This window comes from Puntigrus tetrazona, chromosome 16 (assembly GCF_018831695.1).
Source record: "Puntigrus tetrazona isolate hp1 chromosome 16, ASM1883169v1, whole genome shotgun sequence".
NCBI classification, from domain to species: domain Eukaryota; kingdom Metazoa; phylum Chordata; class Actinopteri; order Cypriniformes; family Cyprinidae; genus Puntigrus; species Puntigrus tetrazona.
In genome coordinates, this window is record NC_056714.1 from 13,546,244 (window position 1) to 13,564,649 (window position 18,406).

Consider the following 18,406-nt stretch of genomic DNA (forward strand, 5'->3'; position numbering starts at 1 on the left):
AAAAGTACTTTGAAAATGTTTGTTAAATGACAGCTTTTATTTTGGCATCCAACATAATCTCATTAATGCTACATACAATACAGTACAAGATTTAAATCAAGTATTACATCAGATTCAAGTCAAAAGATTCAAGTCTCAGGTCGTACAGCACCGTTTCTCTTCATCCCATTCAGTTAATATCTCAGTGTTCATCGATTTGCGAATCTCATATTTGTGGTAATAGCCCGAGGAGAGCGAAACCGTCCCTCAGATCCTCAGTCTCGCAGGGCTAAAGTGAAATAAAAGAAAATGATTCAGCTCTGACAAATATGCTATAACCTTTGACCTAATTAAAATCTTTACATGTATACATCACATGCTTTACTACCGCAAATGCTACTATTAAGCAGATCGACTAAAATTAAAGGACACCATTAAACACCTTTTAAAGGACTAAACTTGTCATTGCTCTTGTTGTAAAATATTAAAGTTGCCACATTGTGGTGTCTTTTAGTTAGCGTTAATCACATTAAAATTATTGCAAACTTGTAACCTGCAGGATCCGATTGAGTTTTCGAACGAGTCGGACAGAGTTTTGGTGAAGGCCATCCCAGGCTTTAAATCTCCTCTCCCTCCGTGCAACAAATGTTTGCCAGCAGTAGAAATAGTCTATAAAACAAAACAGAATCTATTAAATGACAAGTGTGATGTAATTCGCCACATCATGTGCGAAATATTAACCACGCCCCCTTGACCTTTATAAGTCATGACAGAGATCTGCACTCCTGCCCTCTTCAGGTGTCGCAGTCCTTCCCTCTCCCGGCTGTCCTCATCGTCACAGAAGTAAAGGCGTGACACAAAGATTCTCAGACGCAGATTGGGCGTCTGTGACAGGAAGTGGGCAAGTTGATCAGCGCATTTAGAGCAGGGCGACCAGGAGCAGAACCAGGTCACTGCGTAACGCATTCCAGCACCGTCCACACTGGAGCCCCACAGCCCCGGACACAACGCACCCAAGTGACGTAGGAAGAGCAGCTTGAGGAGAAAACAGTTACAGATGGAGAAAGAATGAGTATGAGTGAGTTTTTTTTATTCTATGATAATACCCTGATGGTTCATCTTTTCCCATTATCAGTTGATCTTTCCCTCACCTCTACGTGGCAGCCGGAGCGATTGCGCAGGTGCCCAAAGTCAAAAGAGAGGGATTGAGGGCCGGTGCGTCTCTTTACTACAAAGCAAAGGTATGTCTCATGTCTCCCTCGGGCCCAGCGCACATTCTTATAATGGAAGATAAATTTCCTCTGGGTCATGAGCACACTATATCAAAATATGACACTTTGTTATTCATTTTATACATTTGGCATTAAAAAAAGATAATAAACACGGTAAAAAAAATCTACACGTATTTAATACAACAAACATATTCTCTGAAGTTAAGTCAAAAGAAAACACAACACATTTTCTAAACTGTAATATTAAGCTAATATAAAAATGTGTTCTGGGTACTCTCAAATACAACAAATCGGCTACTTATAATATACAGTATAATAAAATAATAAAATAACATTTTTTATTTAAAATTAAAATATAACTCAAATTTTAATTAATTAATTTGCTAAAATGCTTAATAATGCAAGTCTATGCTGTGTCTACAACGTAGACGATAGCGATCACATTGTTCAGCACGACTTTGACACCTGCAGTCATCAGTGGTCGGTTGAGTTTAGAGTTGGTTTTAACCATGTGAATTTAAATATAGACTTAGAGCGACGTGCATCAAGTCATTCCCGGACTAATAACTATCAGTTTCAATTTACACTTTCTGAAACTGGAGAAAATCTATAAACAGGTCAGTGCACTTGCACATCATTAAAGCGAATCAATTGAATGCCATCAAAGCATTGATTTCTTCATTAATTAATAAAGCATGGTTATCAGTTCTAGTGGATGTACGTTTAATTTTGCCTAAACAGACAAAAAAATCCCCCTTGTCTCTCACTATCACTTGTTTTGTTTTCACTTACCTGTCCAGCTTGCTGATCATTCCGAAAGTCGAAACTTGCTAACTCATTTAGTCTAGCGAAAGTCAGTGAGAGTTTAAAAATGGTTTGAGGAAGAGGGAGGTATAGAAAACCTATGACATGTTCGTAAAGCTGCAGGAAAGAGGGTCTCTGATTGGGTGACAATTGTTTTCAAACCTGCTTGGGAGGGCTGAGGTGCATTTAAACATCGATACAGCTCAATAACCCGCATGTGATATTTAAAGAGATATGTAAAAGAGTTACAGTTGCACAGACAGTGTAAATCATGACTGATTGTGAATTGGATGGCATAACGGATGAATGGTTGCATGCATTTATTATCTATTTTTAAACTCTGTATTACTTTTCCAAGTTTATACAATAGCACTTGACCTTGTCCTAACCGCATATTAGTCTCTTGAGCGTTTGACGTGTTTTCTAACCTTTTTGCTCCAGAATGTGCGTCAGAAATTGCTGCCAACAGCATAACCAAAGCCAGTTGGAAATTTCCAGATCTCGTGCAGCCAGTCAAGGAAGCCTCCACTTCATTTTTCCCACACAATTTCACAAAAAAAAAAATCCCATATACCTTCTCTCTCTTGCTCAGATTTTCTCCATCCGCACCCTTTCCACTTGTTTAGTTTTTCCCACAGGGAATAAAAAAGGAGGGAGGGGGGCTTGTTTTACTATAGGAGGTCGCCACAACCCCTGAAGGTACCTTCTCAGAGGGTTTTTCCAAAAAAGCCACTTAACCCTCACAGAAGCACACACTCCAACGCACAGGTAGCCAGAAGGACCGGCGAATCTGCCTGTTTTAGGATTTACTGCACGCTTGTTAATTTGTTGCTGTCTGCAACTGTCAACTGTTTCCTGGTGACTTTAAAGTTGGCATCCTGTGTGTTTGTCTGTCTCCAGTCACTCGACTTCACCCTCTCATGCACTCTGCGGCCAGGGAAATCACCGCTCCCCAATGAGCTCCCTCTCAAGTGTATGTGTGTGTATGTCTGAATTCGAACATCTGGAAGAGATCTGTCTGCTCCCATGATTTACCTTCCGACCACAAGTCTTTCTGAGGTCTTACCACAATGCACTATGTGTGTATAACATGGGAAAACAGAGAAAAGAATATACTGTAGGTCCTGCTCCCATTAAAGCTGATTCTCATGATTTGTTTTTTAACTGCTAATGATTTGTTTTGATGCGTGTTATCAAGAAAAATACTTTTGTCTAAGACAAACATATTGATATCAACTCGTGACACTAATCATTATAAATAGCCAGTTCGCAAAAAAAAAAAATTTTTTACCTTTACATCGCTCCAAACATGTATGACTTTTTATCTTCTGTGGAACACAAAAAAATATATTTTGAATATTCCAATATTATGTTGCTCCAAAAGGGAACAAAGGATCCAAAAAGGTTCTTCAAAAAACTATTTAGTAAAAAGATACCAATATAATTGTTTTCTTAGTGTGAGAAATATTTAAAAAATCTTAAGAACCTTTTAACAATGAAAAACCTTGTTCAGTGGAAAGGTTCTATGGATGTTAAAGGTTCTCAATGGAAACATATATAAATAATATATAAAAGAACCTCTAAAACAGTTAAAACATTCTTCAAAATATCTCCTTTTGTCTTCCTTAGAAGAAAGAACATCATGAGGGTTGAGTAAACGGTGATAGAACTTTTTAACATTTGGTTCTCACAGGTGACCCAAAGCCCACTTTCCTTTGTTTCTTGGTTAGGGTGGGCAATGAAGACCACCATATTGTGACACAACAAATGAATCGAATCATGGCCGGAAACGCCAAGTCAAATTTTCCGAAACACACCCACCTACATGTTCAAACTCACACACACACACACACAAAGTAGCCCATCGTGCAGACAAAATCAACCACAACTCCAAACACACTTACTTTCCAGAGTCATGAACTCACATCTGTTTCCTGGCGACAATAATAGTTACACATCGGTTAGGGGGCTATAGTAGCAGGTGTTCAATTGCCTTAGCAGCTCTGTACATTATAACAAAAGCTCCTCCACAACAAACCCGCCGCTATGACTTGCAAAAGCTACCAAAAGGAAAGATGAAGTAATTGTGCTCATTAGTTGACTAACACAATTGCAGCCCATGAAAACTTAGTGGCTGGTACTAAAACAGGTTTTTACATTAAAGTTGTGCGTGTGCATGACAAAGTGTGCATGTCTAAAGAAAAAACAGAGTTACGGCTTCTTCTAGCTGTGGACTCATTTTTGTATCTCAATGTGAGTACACTGAAGAGGTCTTTTAAAACGTGATCATTCAAATCATCCTGAAACTGGATTTAAACCTAGATATGCACAATACTGCTTACGTGAAAGTTATATCAAAACCAGTAAAATGAGTACAACAGGCCTTACATATTTATTACTTGAAAGCTCATATTAGTTTTATCTCTTTTGATTTAGGTAAAGTCCCAGACTGTAGATAAACCCTTGTGAAAAAGAAATGAGCTTAATTCTATTAAATGTGTACCTGCAATATCCTTCAAAACAAAGTATATTTAAAGAAACTGAAATTTAAGCTATAAAAATAACAATATAAAAGGACATTTAAATGTAGTTAAAGAGAGTACACTTGACTGTTTCTTAACATACTTAATTGCACTTATTTTTATTTAAAAGTACAAATATTTTTACTTAATATTGTGTCATTCTTTTAAGTGCTTTTGTTTTGATGTATTGACTAAGATTGGTTGTAACTAGTGTATTTTAGTAATTATTAAATGAAAGTGTTACTCCAACCAAAAAAAAAAAAAAACATTTTCTTTCCGTACAAAAACTATTCTTGTAGCTTCATAGCATTGCGGTTGAACCAGTGATGACAGATGGAGCATTCAGACGATACTTTTCTGCGCCTTGACAGTGGCAATTGTTTGGCAGTCAATAGGATAGTCACAAGCCTCCTAGTTTATATTCAGAATATCTCAAATTGTGTTCTGAAGACAAACAAAGCTCTTACGGGTTTGGAAAAACATGGGGTAGTTGATTAAGTAAGTGATTAATGACAATATTTCACAACGTGTAAACGTGTAAAGGGAAAGCACAAAATGAAAGTTCTGTCATCAGTTCTGTATTCACCCTCAGTTGTTCCAAACCTGTTGAAAACAAAAGAAGATATTTCGAAAAATGTTGCTGCGGGTGCCATGTTCAGGAGATGCTATGTGTCATTGTGAAAGTGGAACTACTTTGTTTGTGCTTCCAAAAGAGGACACAACTAGAAATCGATGGTCGAGCTGCATTCACAACACTGTGCATTTACAGAGGACTGATTTCGAAAATCCTGAAGAGCAGTCTATGCTGGATGTGAGACTATAAAGCGGCGCAATTCTAACTCTGCAAGGACTGTATGGTGCTTCTGACTCATAACCTTCAAGTAAGTTACGTTTTCTTATAAAAAGAATCTGCTACTTGCTATTCAAACACGAGTTTTGGGCAGTGTTGAGTAATGCTTGTTGTTTGTCGTTTCTCTAATCACAAATACAGACATTGTGTTACGTTTACAAGGCACGATGCAACTCGAAGCATAAAAAGACAGTACATGTCAGACCAAGTCATTATAATTAGGAATTATGTCCCCACTGGATACAACAAATGGCTCTTTTGTAATTTGTTTTATTGTTTTGGTGTCATAGTGCAGGGACGCAGCATCACATTATAGTAAGGGGCGTAACATTACAAGAAACAAGTAGAGTAAATGACAGAATTTTAGGAAAGCAAAAGCAGTGAAAGCCTTAAACATGACTGTGCAGCTTTCTGTTGCAGGTGAGCATCAACCCGACCACACAGCGAACTGTATAAACATCCGGTGGTGAATGACTGACTAAGGTGCTGTTGGGTAGTAGTGTGAGTGGTTAAGGTATAGCTGGTGCTTTAAGCTAACCACACAGAATGAGCAGCTCTTAGTTTCAGATACACTCAGCGTCACCAAACTGTATCCACCCACACACATTTAGAGCAGCATGCGGGAATTAACTGTACTTGCAGTGGCTTTTGCATCAAATTTAAAGCAAAAGGGCTGGATATGAGAGATTGAACTCAATTGGCAATGACTTTACATACTGTTGTTCCTGTGTTTGCTTCTGGTAAAATCTATCAGAGCATTTCACTGCAGCAAAACCACAGATATATTGGTACGGAAAGATCAGTGAAGCAGCAAAAGAGGTACCCTTGCTTGGTAGAAACACATTAAAAAGACACAAAGGTTTTCATTCACTACTTTGAGCTTAATTAAAAGAGAATGGAATGAGAAACTTGAGAGACAAAACTTTTATTTGTACATTAAAAAAAGCATATTCATTAGCAGTCTAATGAAACGTACAAAATGTTTGCACAGAAACCCTCAAATTCACTCATAAATACAACATAATAAATAAGGTGAATAAATAAGGTAAACAAACGTAAATCACTATCTTTGTCCAAAAACAAAAGATCAATCCATTCTATAAACAATAAATCATATGACTGATTGTCCTTTCAGGCTCAGGCTTTGCAACACAGGGATGATTTCTGTAACGTTCACAAACATTAAAAAGCTCTTATAATCAACAGCGGAATTGATTTTAGATGATTTTGATCTATTCTGAGAGAGGTTCCTGATGTTAGTGATTCACTGGGATGATGTGAAAATTAACAAATCCATTTATAAATCTGAAACTAAGCATAGAGGGAATATTCAAGGTTCAAGTCGGCATTACATGATCCACTAAATGTTATGGATATAATTGTGAACTAATCCTATTCAAAAAGAACATTTTGATTTTAGTTTTTGATAAGTTACACTTGGATATGCACCACAATTCATAAAAATATCTGTACCTACAATTCATTTCATTAAAAAGCACAAATAGGTAACTTACAGTGGAGCCAATGGCAAAACACTCACCGTTTCAATAGTAATGCCACAAGACGTATACAATATGCCTGTTAACATGATTTTAAGTTTGATGAAATTATTTAATAAGTATCAGCGGTGGCTTGTACTAAATTATTTGTAATAATAATTATAAGCAGTACAAATTATTATTCCCACCACTGTATACTAGGTATGCTTAATTTCACAAATTCATGGCAATATCACTCAATAATAGGGCTGGACAATATATTGCAGAATATTTTCATGCGCATCTCGTCAGTTAAGTTGGTTCTTTGATTAGTAGCAAATCTCCATCACCTGTTTTCAAATAAAGAGGCAGTTAATACACAGAGTCGGAGATTGGAGATCACTGACAAGCTATGCAGGTGAATATTTATGATACTGAATGTGATATTGTGCATTTTATATATATATTGCCCAGGCCTATTCCATAAACTATTAATGCCTGTAAAATGAGTATTTAAACAGTTTCATAACTCATTCACAATTTTTAACAGTTTTATAACAATTTTTAATTTTTAACAAAATTATTTGCTTTACATATTTTACTTAAATCCAAACACCGGCCCCTATTTTTGTCCTACTGGCTGCCTCACCATTAGCTTCAATTTGACTTATTTGTTTTTTTTGTTTAAATGTAAAAAGTTATTTTTGTGGTTACATTACACTGCAAGTTTATTGACCATAATGTGTAACTCCTTAAATTACGCGTTGCTTTGCTCGTTCCCGTTTCAGTGAGATTTACAGATCCTTAACAAAGACTTTAGTTAAAGGGAAACCCAACCAACCCTTCTCTGGCTCTTCATAATCATCCTCCTCCTCCTCCTCTCCAGTAGTCCCTTCAGTCTCGCCCTGCAGACGATAACCCAGCCTCCTGAAGAAAGCTTCTCCCACTTTGGATGGAATGGGCACATGGGCATAGACCCGCTGTATGCCACCCTGCTTTGTTCTGGACTCCAGTCCCTGCACCAGCAGTCTGCCCAGTCCCTCTCTGCGGTACCAGCTCTGGACCACCAGCCTGCAGATCCTACATACACCGTCCCGACTCCAACCATCTCTGGCCACGCATCCCATAACCTCCCCATCAGAGTCCGCCACCCACACCTCGCCAGCAACCTTCGCTCTCTCCTTCAGCTCATCCTCATCCACCTGTTCTCTCTCGTGCGTCTTGTCCTTTTCTTTGGGTTTTTTACGCCGTCTGGTTTTCTCCAGTCTGGCTCTGCCAGAGTGAGGATTGGGTAGATCTGGCTCGGTGTCCGCTTGGTAACTGCTGCCCATGTAGTCCCAGTATGGCCTGCTGGAGCCCAAGATGCCCACCGACCGTGGTATGGTGAGTTTGAGGTAGATGATGAAGATGAAGACGGGACTGACCAAGGCCAAGATAAAAGAGTGCAGTACACAGCGGAGGATGGAGGAGAGGATGGCAAGCATGAGGAGAGCGAGAGGACGAGTCAGAAGGTAAAGAATCAGGCGGTTCTCCGTTCCCTCACATCCCTCCTGCAAACAAAGATACAATAAGAGAAGACCGCAAAGTGAACAATTCCTCAACAAACTTCAATGTTAGTGTACCTCCTAGTCGTTTCTATTTGTCCGGTTCTTTGAGACTGTATGGTATTTCTGCAATGATAGTGGACTGAAGCTTATACACACACACACAGTGCTGGTTAGTAACTGATTACATGTAATCTGGATTGCATAATCAGATCCCCCAAAAAATGTTGTACTTGTTGTTTTATCTTATTTCATTTTAAAATGTTTGTAACTTTTTATGGATTACATATTATTCACACAATGGCAGTAAACTGTTATAATTTATTGGACAGAAATATAAAAAAGCTGGAAGACTTTGTGTGTGTTGTTTTTATGTTCATTAATGTTTCACGCAGGGATTCCCAACACTTTTGCCACTCCTTTAAATAAAATATTTGTTGAAATATATTCAAAGTAGTTGAAATTTCCCCCATTAAATAACACGTTTGCATGTTTACAGTCTCTCTGATGTCAGGTAATGGTCACAAGCAGGTAAACAAATACAATTTTTATATTTAGGTGTCCAAGTATATATCAAAGTGTTTAAATAGCTTTTAATTTACATTTGTTATGGCAGGATTAATTACTATCTCATTATAATGTTGAATCGCACCTTGATGAGAGCCTTTACAGCTTCAATGTCCTTCTCCTGCATCCTGCGCAGAAGTACATCACCAAGGTCCAATCTAACCATTTTACCTAAGAGAGACATTGTCAAAATAGGTTAAAGCAAAAATATAAACATTCAACGAATATACCTGAATTTACTCGATTTTTTTATTTTATTTTTCACAGCAGAGGCAACAGTAAATTCTATGAGGGATACATACAAATAAGGACACGTTTAACGTGATAGACTTGTGGTTTATGTACGATTGCACTGCATTTCAAACACATGCATTACGTCTCCAAACACTCATGGCTAGTCTAATATTACGCCTTTCTGACCGAGCAGCTGTTCAAGAGGCATTTTAGTAGCATGCTGTACCGTTAGCTTGCTCTGCCTCTAGGCTTTTTTAATCCCTTATATGGTAAACACCGCCTTCTTTAAAGCACGGCTCTAACATATAGAGCATGCGTGACCTACTTACCCAATATTAAAAAAGCCGCGAGTGCTTTAAGAGCAAGGTAATGCAAAAATGTCCCCCTCTGTAACCGATGTAACTTGCTTGCAGTATTTGAGGGACCTAAGGATTCAGCGTTGTTTCCCGCATGGAATCCAGTTTCAACCAATCCTCAACCGGGAATACGAAACTGCGCAAACTGCGTAGACTAAATGCGCACAAAGCGGTTTAACGTTCAACGCTAAAGCGCATGCGCCCAGTATGGATTTGACGCATGTGTGCCTTGACGTATGTGCGCGTTAAACGTATATTTTAAGAATAAATGTCCAAAATATAACAGAGCTTATTAAAATGATTTGTAAAATCTGTAAAAAGTTTTGCAGCAATTTAAAATCGAAGTATTAACCGTTTTGAAATCTTAACAAAAATGTTACACATGAAGTAAAATGAATGTATATTTTAAGCTCAGAGAAAAATAAAAGATCAAACACAAATACAGACATTCATATCTATTTTATTGGTAATTGTCATCTAGTACCAATATTAAGAATGAAATCAAACAGTAGACATATTTACAAAAGTTCACTTTGTACAGTCACTGTCAACATGACAGCATAGCTGAATATAGTTCATATTTCATATTAGTTTATAAATTCTCTTTTCAGTGCACCCTGGATGTGAAAGAGCACCAGGGACTTCCTTCATTTAGAAACCAGGCTTTTTGGCTGGGCTGTATTCAAATGATTGTGGTTTGTGAAATAGCTCCCCGTAGGGGCCAGGTGAACAACTGTAACTACAAGCAATATGCTTTATCCCCACAAAGTACAGTCATGGGGGTGGGGGCAACAGCTTAGGGAGAAGACACTGTGGTGTTCTAAGGATGTCTATGTGTGGAGCAAACAGGTCTCTAATGATTTATGTGAGACTCAACATAGGTCCTGTGTTGGTCCTATAGCTACAATGGTGTTGTCAGCTTCCAAATCTCTAAGAAAAACAGTAATAACAGTCCAAAAGGAACACTTTAGAATAAGAGAACCATTACTTGAAATTAATTCAGTCTGAATATGTGGTAAAAAAAAGTGCCATTTTGCATTTGAAACATGTCATGAGGTGCGATTTGTGTTAAAGCCAGTCAGATTAACTATTAGAGTTCCCCATACTTAACCCTAAGTTCCAATCAGTCCCATCTCTGACGATGATATGCTCTCAGCATCAACAAGTTTTGACTCATCTGACATTACCTCCTCTTGTGCATCATTAGCTTGTCTTTCCTCAGTTCCTTGGGCTAAAGTATGTCCTACATCAGCTGCCTCTATTCCACCCTCTCTCAAACTGCTGGTGCTAACTTCAATTATAACAATGCCTTCTCCCCCCTCCAACTGAAAGATTCCCTCCATTTGCCCAGAGTTCGCCCCAACAGCACCTTTAAAACTGCCTCTTGACTCAGAACCATTGCCCTCACCTTCTATTAGTGCAATCATTTGAACACTGTCCCCTGGTCCTGTGCTTCCATCTATTTTTGTCTCATCACCAAGCTCAAATACCACATCCTGTCCTTCCAGAGGCACCAAGGCTTGTCCCGGATGGCAAGAAAGGCCGAGATCCTCACCTGGGCCTCCTATGAAGCCTGAGTTTGGCTGAATGTCCTCCTCACTCTGAGGCTCTGTTTGGAAATGAAGCACAAAGGACTTTTCTACTTCAACTCTGCCCTCAGCATCTGCAGTTCCATGCCCTTCACTCTGCCCAGTCCACTCTTGGAGTAAGTTAAGAGAGACCATTTCTGTTTTCTCTTTTCCTGCATCTCCTTCACATTCTCCCTCTGTCTGAAATCGGAGCACATATGACTTCTCTCCTCCCTCACTATTCCCTTCCTCTTCTTGCTGGCCCTCACCTTCAATCTGTAATACATAAGACTGCCTTGCATCGTTCCCTCCCTCCATCTCCACCTTTACCTCCATCCCATCGCCCTGTGCTCCATTCTCTATTTCTTTCTTCAGGCACAGAACAAAGTGCTCCCTTGAGATTTCTTCGACAGCTTTTTCTTCGACTGGTACACTCTCAGGATCACTGCTCAACATTGAGGAACTGTTTGTTAGTGTGGAGTTTGGCATCAATGACATAATGCTAACTACAGGAGCCGAAGAGCTTCCAGGTACTTGGCTAGTGCTGACAGGTGACACAGTAGGAGGATCATGAGCATTAAGCCTTGGGAACACCGTCTTTGAAGAAGCAGCAGAAGTGGCACTGGATATTGTGGTAGATGTGGAAGTTGCAGCTGATAGCATTAACGCTTGCTTAACTGGTGTGGTCTGAACTGTAGTGGGGGATTTTTGGGTAGCAGCTTTAGGCTTCCGTCCACGCCTGGTTCCTCCTTTCCGACTACGGCCGAGGCTGCCTAAAATGGGACGGGTAACCGTCGATGTGCTTTGAGGCTGGGCAGTAATGAGGGGAGCATTATTATTAGTTAAAATAAATCTCTGCTGTGTCTGAACAGGTTGAAATTGCTGGATTTGAGTTTGGGGTGCTGCCAGAACTTGGGGCATTGCCGGAATGGTCTGCACCAAGGGGAGGGTCTGTGGTTCTGAAGAGGTGGGAAGAGTGTTTGTACTGGACGCTGTGGGAACCAGGATAAGACTAGGCTGGTTTCCATTATTGGACTGGCACTGAAGAAGCAGGAAATTCTGTGTCTGTGGAGGTGGTGGGGGAGGAGGGGGTGGAGGAGGAGGGAGAGGGAGAGGCTGTGTTGGCGTGGGATTGGATAATGGGATCAGTTGCAACCCTGAAGTTGTCTGGATCATAAAATAATTCTGGGATGTGTTTGGGGGTATGTCAAGATTTGGGGGTGAAAGAATCAATGTGGAATTGCCATCTGTGGGAAACAAGGAGGTAAGCCCTCCAGGTACATTCAAGTTTAAATTTAGCGTTGCTGTCTCTGAAGCACCACTACCTTTAGCCACCTTTCCTCCTTCCTTCGTACACGCCACTGCACCCCCAGAACTGTGAGTTCTCAAATGCCTCTGCAGGTAGGAGAGCATGACAAACTCTTTTCCGCAGTGTTGGCACTTGAAGTCCTTGCGTGAGGAGTGCGTGCGTAGGTGCAGCTGCAGATTGGATGAGTGGGTGAAGCTCTTGTGGCACTGGGAGCACTGAAAGGGCCTTTCTCCAGAGTGTGTCCGTTCGTGCTGTTTGAGGTTGGAGGTCTGAGAGAAAGCCTTACCGCACACAGAGCAAGCGTGTGGACGTAGGCCAGAATGGAGCTGACTGTGGCGACGGAGACAGCTGGTGTTCTTGAAAGACTTGCCACATTCCTGACATACATATGGCCGCTCACCGGTGTGCTGGCGAAGATGGTACTGATAGTGTGAGCTCCACTTAAAGGTCAGTGGACAGTAGGGGCACTGAAAAGCCCGCACACCTGTGTGGACCTAGATGGGTTGAGAACAGTTTTCAAGATATTTTAATTTCGAAAACATGAACAAAATTAAGGATTAAAATGGTAAAATTACAAATATTAATATTTAGTTTTTCGTAAACAAAGCTGCTTAGGCCATTCTCCATGTATAAAAGAACCATAAAACTTAATATAAGTATTATTAGTGTAATGTATAAAAATCATGCGCTACATTACTTTATGTGAGATAGAAACTGAAATACAAGTCACTGGTAAGCTTTCCTTTAGTGTGTTGTTAACTGCTGTGACAGTTCAAATCGGTGAGCTAAACATATCAACTGGATCAACCCAGAAATATTATTAAAAAACATAAAATTAACAATTTCTATCATTAAATTAATACATTACATCACTGTATTACATAAGTCAGTTTTTTTAATACTGCAATTATGCAAAAACAAACCAAAATATGTCAATTTGACAAGATCATCTATTTACCCTTTGGTGTATGGAGAGCAGTGAGGACCTTTTGAAGCTTTTGCCACACTCTGTGCATCGATACGGTCTCTCCCCAGTGTGGTCTCTCATGTGGTACCTAAGTCCTGATGAACCTTTGAATGACTTCCCACATTCAGAGCATCGATATGGCCTCTCTGTAGAGAACAAAAACACAGATCCAGCCGTGAGATGAATATGAGAGTTCTGCTCTCTACTCTGTGCACACATCTCATGTATTAAATGGGTATTTATTATACCATGTAAGGTCTTCAAAATCTTTAAAATAAATAGCATAGTATGATAAATCTAAATAATGAAACCTTACAATCAGAGATGCCAGATTTTGAACAAACAAATCATTGTGCATCCACTGCAGCACTCCCTTACCGTTATTTGTTGCAGACGTCTTGCTGCTTCCACCTCTCCTAGCTCCTTTTCCTGATGCTTTGGCAGATGGCTTTACAGTTCGTCTCTCTCCCTCCTCAGTAACAGCAATTAGACTGACATGGATCTCCCTCTCTCCATCTTCTCCATCTCTCTTTAAGGAGGGTAGGGGCAGTGAGAGAGAGGGGCAGACGATCTCTGCTTCTGCCTCTGCCTCAGCAAGCAGCCTCTGCTCAGGAGTGTGAGAGTGCTGGTGGTTGAGCAGAGAGGAGAGCAGAGGGAAGGAGCGGTCACAGGCCGAGCAGTTGAACTGAGAACGCGACTCGGATAGAGCAAGAGGATGGGCCTTAAAAAGAAAGAGACAATGAGAAATGGAGGTTTGGTCCTTAAAATGCTCTATCTATCCACCAGAACAGTTTCTTGGTCTCACCTGAGCCACATGTCTGGTCAGTCCATTGCTGGTTTTGAAACTCTTCCCACAGTAGACGCATTCTGTTGTAGCTTGTGCAGTGGGCATCTGATTCACAGATGCAGTAAAGGTCTGCAGAAGATCATACTGTGCCTGCCCAGACTCATTTCTAACGGCATCCAGACCAAGTAACTCAGCCGCCTGCCCACTATCTGCAACTGTGGTGGTTTCAACAACCTCTTCAAAGTCTGCCAACAATGGTGTAGCCCCCACCAGTGACACTCCACCTCCATCAACCCCTGTGCTATTTTCTGTAGCAAGCCCTCCACCACCTGCTGGGCCAAGGCTATCTAGATGCAGAGTTTGATGCTCCTCAAGGTGACTCTGTGTTGAAAAGGTCTCATTACAACTGCCACAGCTAAACAGCAAGACACTAGCACCTGTGTCATTCTTGCTCATGTGGATATGCTCTGAGCCTGTGACAGTGGAGGAAGTGGGTGTGAGCGTCAGCTGTGGTAGGATGTTCTGATTGGCTGTACCTGAGGTAGCAGGCGAGGACGTATTGTGAGACAGGAACACCTGTCCAACCCCTCCCTCCTGTCCACCAACGAGCCCTACCATTTCAGAAATACTCATCCCAACAGTGTTCAAGTCCTCTGTCAACACCACCTCCATCTCTCGAGCTGCTGACCCTGAATCAGCCCCTCCAACCTTCCCAGCACTTCTTCCCTTTCCTTCTATGTGAGAGATGCGATGCAGCGCCAAGTTGGATGAATGTGTGAAGCTGCGCCCACAGTCCCCACAGACATAAGGGCGTTCGCCTGTGTGTATGCGCATGTGCTGACGCAAATTAGTGGACTGACTGAAGGCTTTATTGCAGACGTCACAGACGTAAGGCTTGAAGCCCAGGTGTACATTCTTATGACGACGCAGGCTGCTTGAGTTTTTGAAGGCTTTGGAGCAGCTGTCACATGGGTACGGACATTCACCGGTATGCTGGCGGAGGTGATACTGGTAGTGTGAACTCCATTTGAAGGTCAAAGGGCAGTAGGAGCACTGGAAAGTACGAAGGCCTGTATGCACACTCCGATGTATCTGGATGGATAAACCATTGAGATAGTAGGTGAAGAGAAAAATATTTTTTGCAAAGAAATTGCTACTTTTATTCAGTAAGCCCACACTGAATGGATCAAAAGCAACAACAAAGACTTTTACATTATTATTAATTTATTTTTAATAAACCCTGTTCCTTTGAGCATTCTAAATGTTTTTTTAATACCATTTACCACTGGAATTAAATAAACATTTTAAATATGTCAACTTTTTGACAAATAGAAAAATATATTTCATGTATTTTATTTTAATGAATACATTTGATAATAGATCACTTCATTTCATTTGAGGTGGAATTCCTATGAAGGGTCTTAAATCTGAATCTGGATCATAAAGATGGGAATGGCTCACCTGCAGAAGAGAAGAGCGTTTGAATGCTTTACCACAGTCATCACACTTATACGGCTTCTCTCCAGAATGAGACCTTAAACAACATGTAAACCAATTTTATCGAGGAACTTGTGGTGAACAGCAAGTAAAAGAACAAAAGCAGTCCCCACAGAATCACATCTTTATAAATTATACAATATTCAGTGCTGTGTGATGCTGAATCAAAATCTATGATATGCAGAATCAATTGACCTCTCACCTCTGGTGGTACAGAAGGGCAGATGAGCCCTTAAAGGCCTTAGGGCAAAGGTTACAGCGATATGGCCTCTCATTATTGTGGCTTCTCTGATGATGTGCCAATCTGGATGACCACTTAAAACTCTTGCCACAATCCAAACACTGGAATGGATGCTCTGGGTTTTGAGCTACCGTTGCAGGGGGTGTTGATGATGTCACAATGTCACCTGTGAGCCCAACTGTTCCTGACTGTTTGTCCTCTTCTTCTCCCTTCTCTCCATCCTCTTCTCCATCCTCTACGGAAGGGAGCAGGGAAGGAAAGGGAGAGAGGGCGGAGGGTGTCTGAGAAGGTAAGAGTTCGGTCTGGACCACCAGAGTAGCGACAGTGTTAGCCATCACAACTGGTGTGAAAAAGTTGGGCTGTAGTGAAGGAATCTCAGTCGTTTTGTAGTTTTGCTATAATTATGGCAGCCATGGCGTGTGTTTAGTAGAGATTGGGCAAGTTCTTAGAAGATTTCAGTCAGATAATATTTTCCGATGCAGAATGTCTCCCTTATTCGTCGGTAGAGCTGTAATAACACATTTAAACATTTTTTTATGATTCAGGCTACAATTACAAATAAATTATCATAAAATACAAATAAAAATCATTTAAGATATAACAATGATTCTCAACTGGTGTGGTGAAATTTATTTTCTGGTGCTGGGGAAAGCAAACAATAAGATGCAACTACCATATAATCATGCATATAAAGGTTAAAAAAAGATAGGTCCTATCTCATAGGTCCTTGGGTCATCCCAGATGTAAGCCTAGACGAGTTTGTTTCTTCATTGGATGGGATTAGGAGACACTTTTGAGGATGAGAATTGAAACAGCTGATAAAAACATCATAATAATCCAAATGACTCCAGTCCATCAAATAATGTGTTGTGGAGCAACGTTTCAATTTTGTAAAAAAAACCAAAAACAAATACATTAAGGCATTTTACATACTAGTCCATAATCCATAAATCCATCCCGTTATCATCTCACATAAAAAACAATACTTGATCTTTGCATATTTCTCTCTTGATTCAGACAAGACAACATTTTTACTGCAGAAAGAAATACGATCATATTATAGCCGAAGGCAGAGATATGAAGTTAAAAACATTGTGTGCATTTATTTGTGAATTATTGTGATGTTTTTATCAGCTATTTGGACTTCCAACGGCACCCATTTATTGCTGACGACTGATTTGTGACCAATGATATTCATTTCTCCAAATCAGTTTCAATGAAGACACAAACTATGCAGATCAGTATCATTTTCTCATACTTAAAAACCATGAATACAACTACAGAATGTAGCTCATGGTAATATTAATACATTTCAACTTCTTTGCACAGACTTTCAAATGTTCTCGTGGAGTGTCTAAATGCTGAAACATTCTAAAATTAATTTTCAAATATTCAACTTCCAAGATGTTATGCTAGGAATATGATCTGTGCCAAACAAAATATTACATTAGCTAACAGGCTGCCATTGAAATTAGAAAGCTTTCAAACAAGACTGCATGGTATTTTGCAAGAATTCCTTCCACGAATAATTCCGAAGATCCTCAATGTATCTCAATAGTAAACAAACCATTTGAGTGTTGATCCACCTTCCCCTTTAAAGATCCTCCTCCTCCTGCTTCACTCCCCCGCCCTCACCAGTTATCTATCTGTGTGTTCCTGCCTTCTTGTCCCAGGGAAATGGAAAAAAAAACAAAACACAAAATGGAGATAAACGGCTTCAAGTGGCCAAAACGTACTCACCACTCAATTTCTAAACAAATCGACAGTGAGTCGTTTTATCGCCTGTTTGTTGATTTATTTGCGCTGTCTCGAGCCGGCCTTCTCGGATCCATCCCAGCCTTGTCTTCGTTCCTCAAGCGTCACAATATTTGTCGGAATAAGTGCATTATTATATGCATGTGTTATCCCCCTGGATAATTGCTGACAAATAGCTGTTTTTCATGTAATGATATAAGGCCGAACTCCGCAGTGATAGTCCACACAACCTTAACAATAATCTAGAGCACAAACTAACCAGCAGTCGCCCGTCTGTGACCGCCTCTCAGTAAAGTCAGCGGCTATTGGTCCGCTCTCGTCCCCTGTTGGCTCGTCTCATTGGTCAAGAAAAAATACTGAAACGAACTTTTTATTAAATTATGTATAGACTGCCGGTGGTTTTGTTTAACACCCACGCGGAATAAACTAATTAGCTTATTATGCGAATATCTCTTCTTAGATAAGTCACAATTAGGCTTTATAGACAAAAAATTATCTTTTAAGTACCAGTATGGCTCTGCGCAAGTGCTTGTGGGTAATGCAGTTTAACACATACATCATCGCGTTCTCAGTACGCTTACTGTATCTCCAAAATGCCTTTAACTTTATCTAGTTTTCATAAACAGACTTTATTTTAGTTATTATAGTTATCATAATTAAAGTTTTTATAAAGTATAATATAAAGTTATTATAATTTTTATCCACACAACTATTTT

The 18,406-nt window shown here is 40.0% G+C and overlaps 3 protein-coding genes and 1 long non-coding RNA gene across 6 annotated transcripts; 1 reads left to right on the forward strand and 3 right to left on the reverse strand.

Annotated features, from left to right (window-relative positions):
• Window positions 1-36: 36 nt before the first annotated feature.
• On the reverse strand, window positions 37-2,069 carry aicda (activation-induced cytidine deaminase). The gene is made up of 5 exons (XM_043261975.1): window positions 2,004-2,069; window positions 1,131-1,296; window positions 735-1,014; window positions 533-648; window positions 37-268 (listed from the first exon to the last, which is right to left on the reverse strand). The coding sequence occupies exons 1-5, from the start codon at window positions 2,021-2,023 to the stop codon at window positions 206-208; spliced, it is 645 nt and encodes a 214-aa protein (XP_043117910.1). The 5' UTR covers window positions 2,024-2,069; the 3' UTR covers window positions 37-205.
• On the forward strand, window positions 941-6,735 carry LOC122361042. Of its 2 annotated transcripts, none has more exons than XR_006252848.1 (2): window positions 941-1,057; window positions 1,144-6,735. It is a non-coding gene; the product is annotated as an uncharacterized LOC122361042 (long non-coding RNA). The 2 variants fall into 2 exon arrangements; XR_006252849.1 differs by having other exon boundaries at window positions 954-1,051.
• nat14 (N-acetyltransferase 14 (GCN5-related, putative)) lies at window positions 6,297-9,720 on the reverse strand. Its single transcript, XM_043261974.1, has 3 exons — window positions 9,540-9,720; window positions 9,062-9,147; window positions 6,297-8,415 (listed from the first exon to the last, which is right to left on the reverse strand). The coding sequence occupies exons 2-3, from the start codon at window positions 9,140-9,142 to the stop codon at window positions 7,660-7,662; spliced, it is 837 nt and encodes a 278-aa protein (XP_043117909.1). The 5' UTR covers window positions 9,143-9,147; window positions 9,540-9,720; the 3' UTR covers window positions 6,297-7,659.
• Window positions 9,721-10,006: 286 nt separating this feature from the next.
• On the reverse strand, window positions 10,007-17,984 carry znf628 (zinc finger protein 628). 2 transcript variants are annotated; one of them, XM_043261487.1, is made up of 7 exons: window positions 17,676-17,984; window positions 15,897-16,443; window positions 15,659-15,731; window positions 14,216-15,289; window positions 13,789-14,131; window positions 13,402-13,556; window positions 10,007-12,937 (listed from the first exon to the last, which is right to left on the reverse strand). In XM_043261487.1, the coding sequence occupies exons 2-7, from the start codon at window positions 16,268-16,270 to the stop codon at window positions 10,679-10,681; spliced, it is 4,278 nt and encodes a 1,425-aa protein (XP_043117422.1). In that variant the 5' UTR covers window positions 16,271-16,443; window positions 17,676-17,984; the 3' UTR covers window positions 10,007-10,678. The 2 variants fall into 2 exon arrangements, with proteins under 2 accessions (XP_043117422.1, XP_043117423.1); XM_043261488.1 differs by lacking the exon at window positions 17,676-17,984 and adding an exon at window positions 17,503-17,656.
• Window positions 17,985-18,406: the final 422 nt, after the last annotated feature.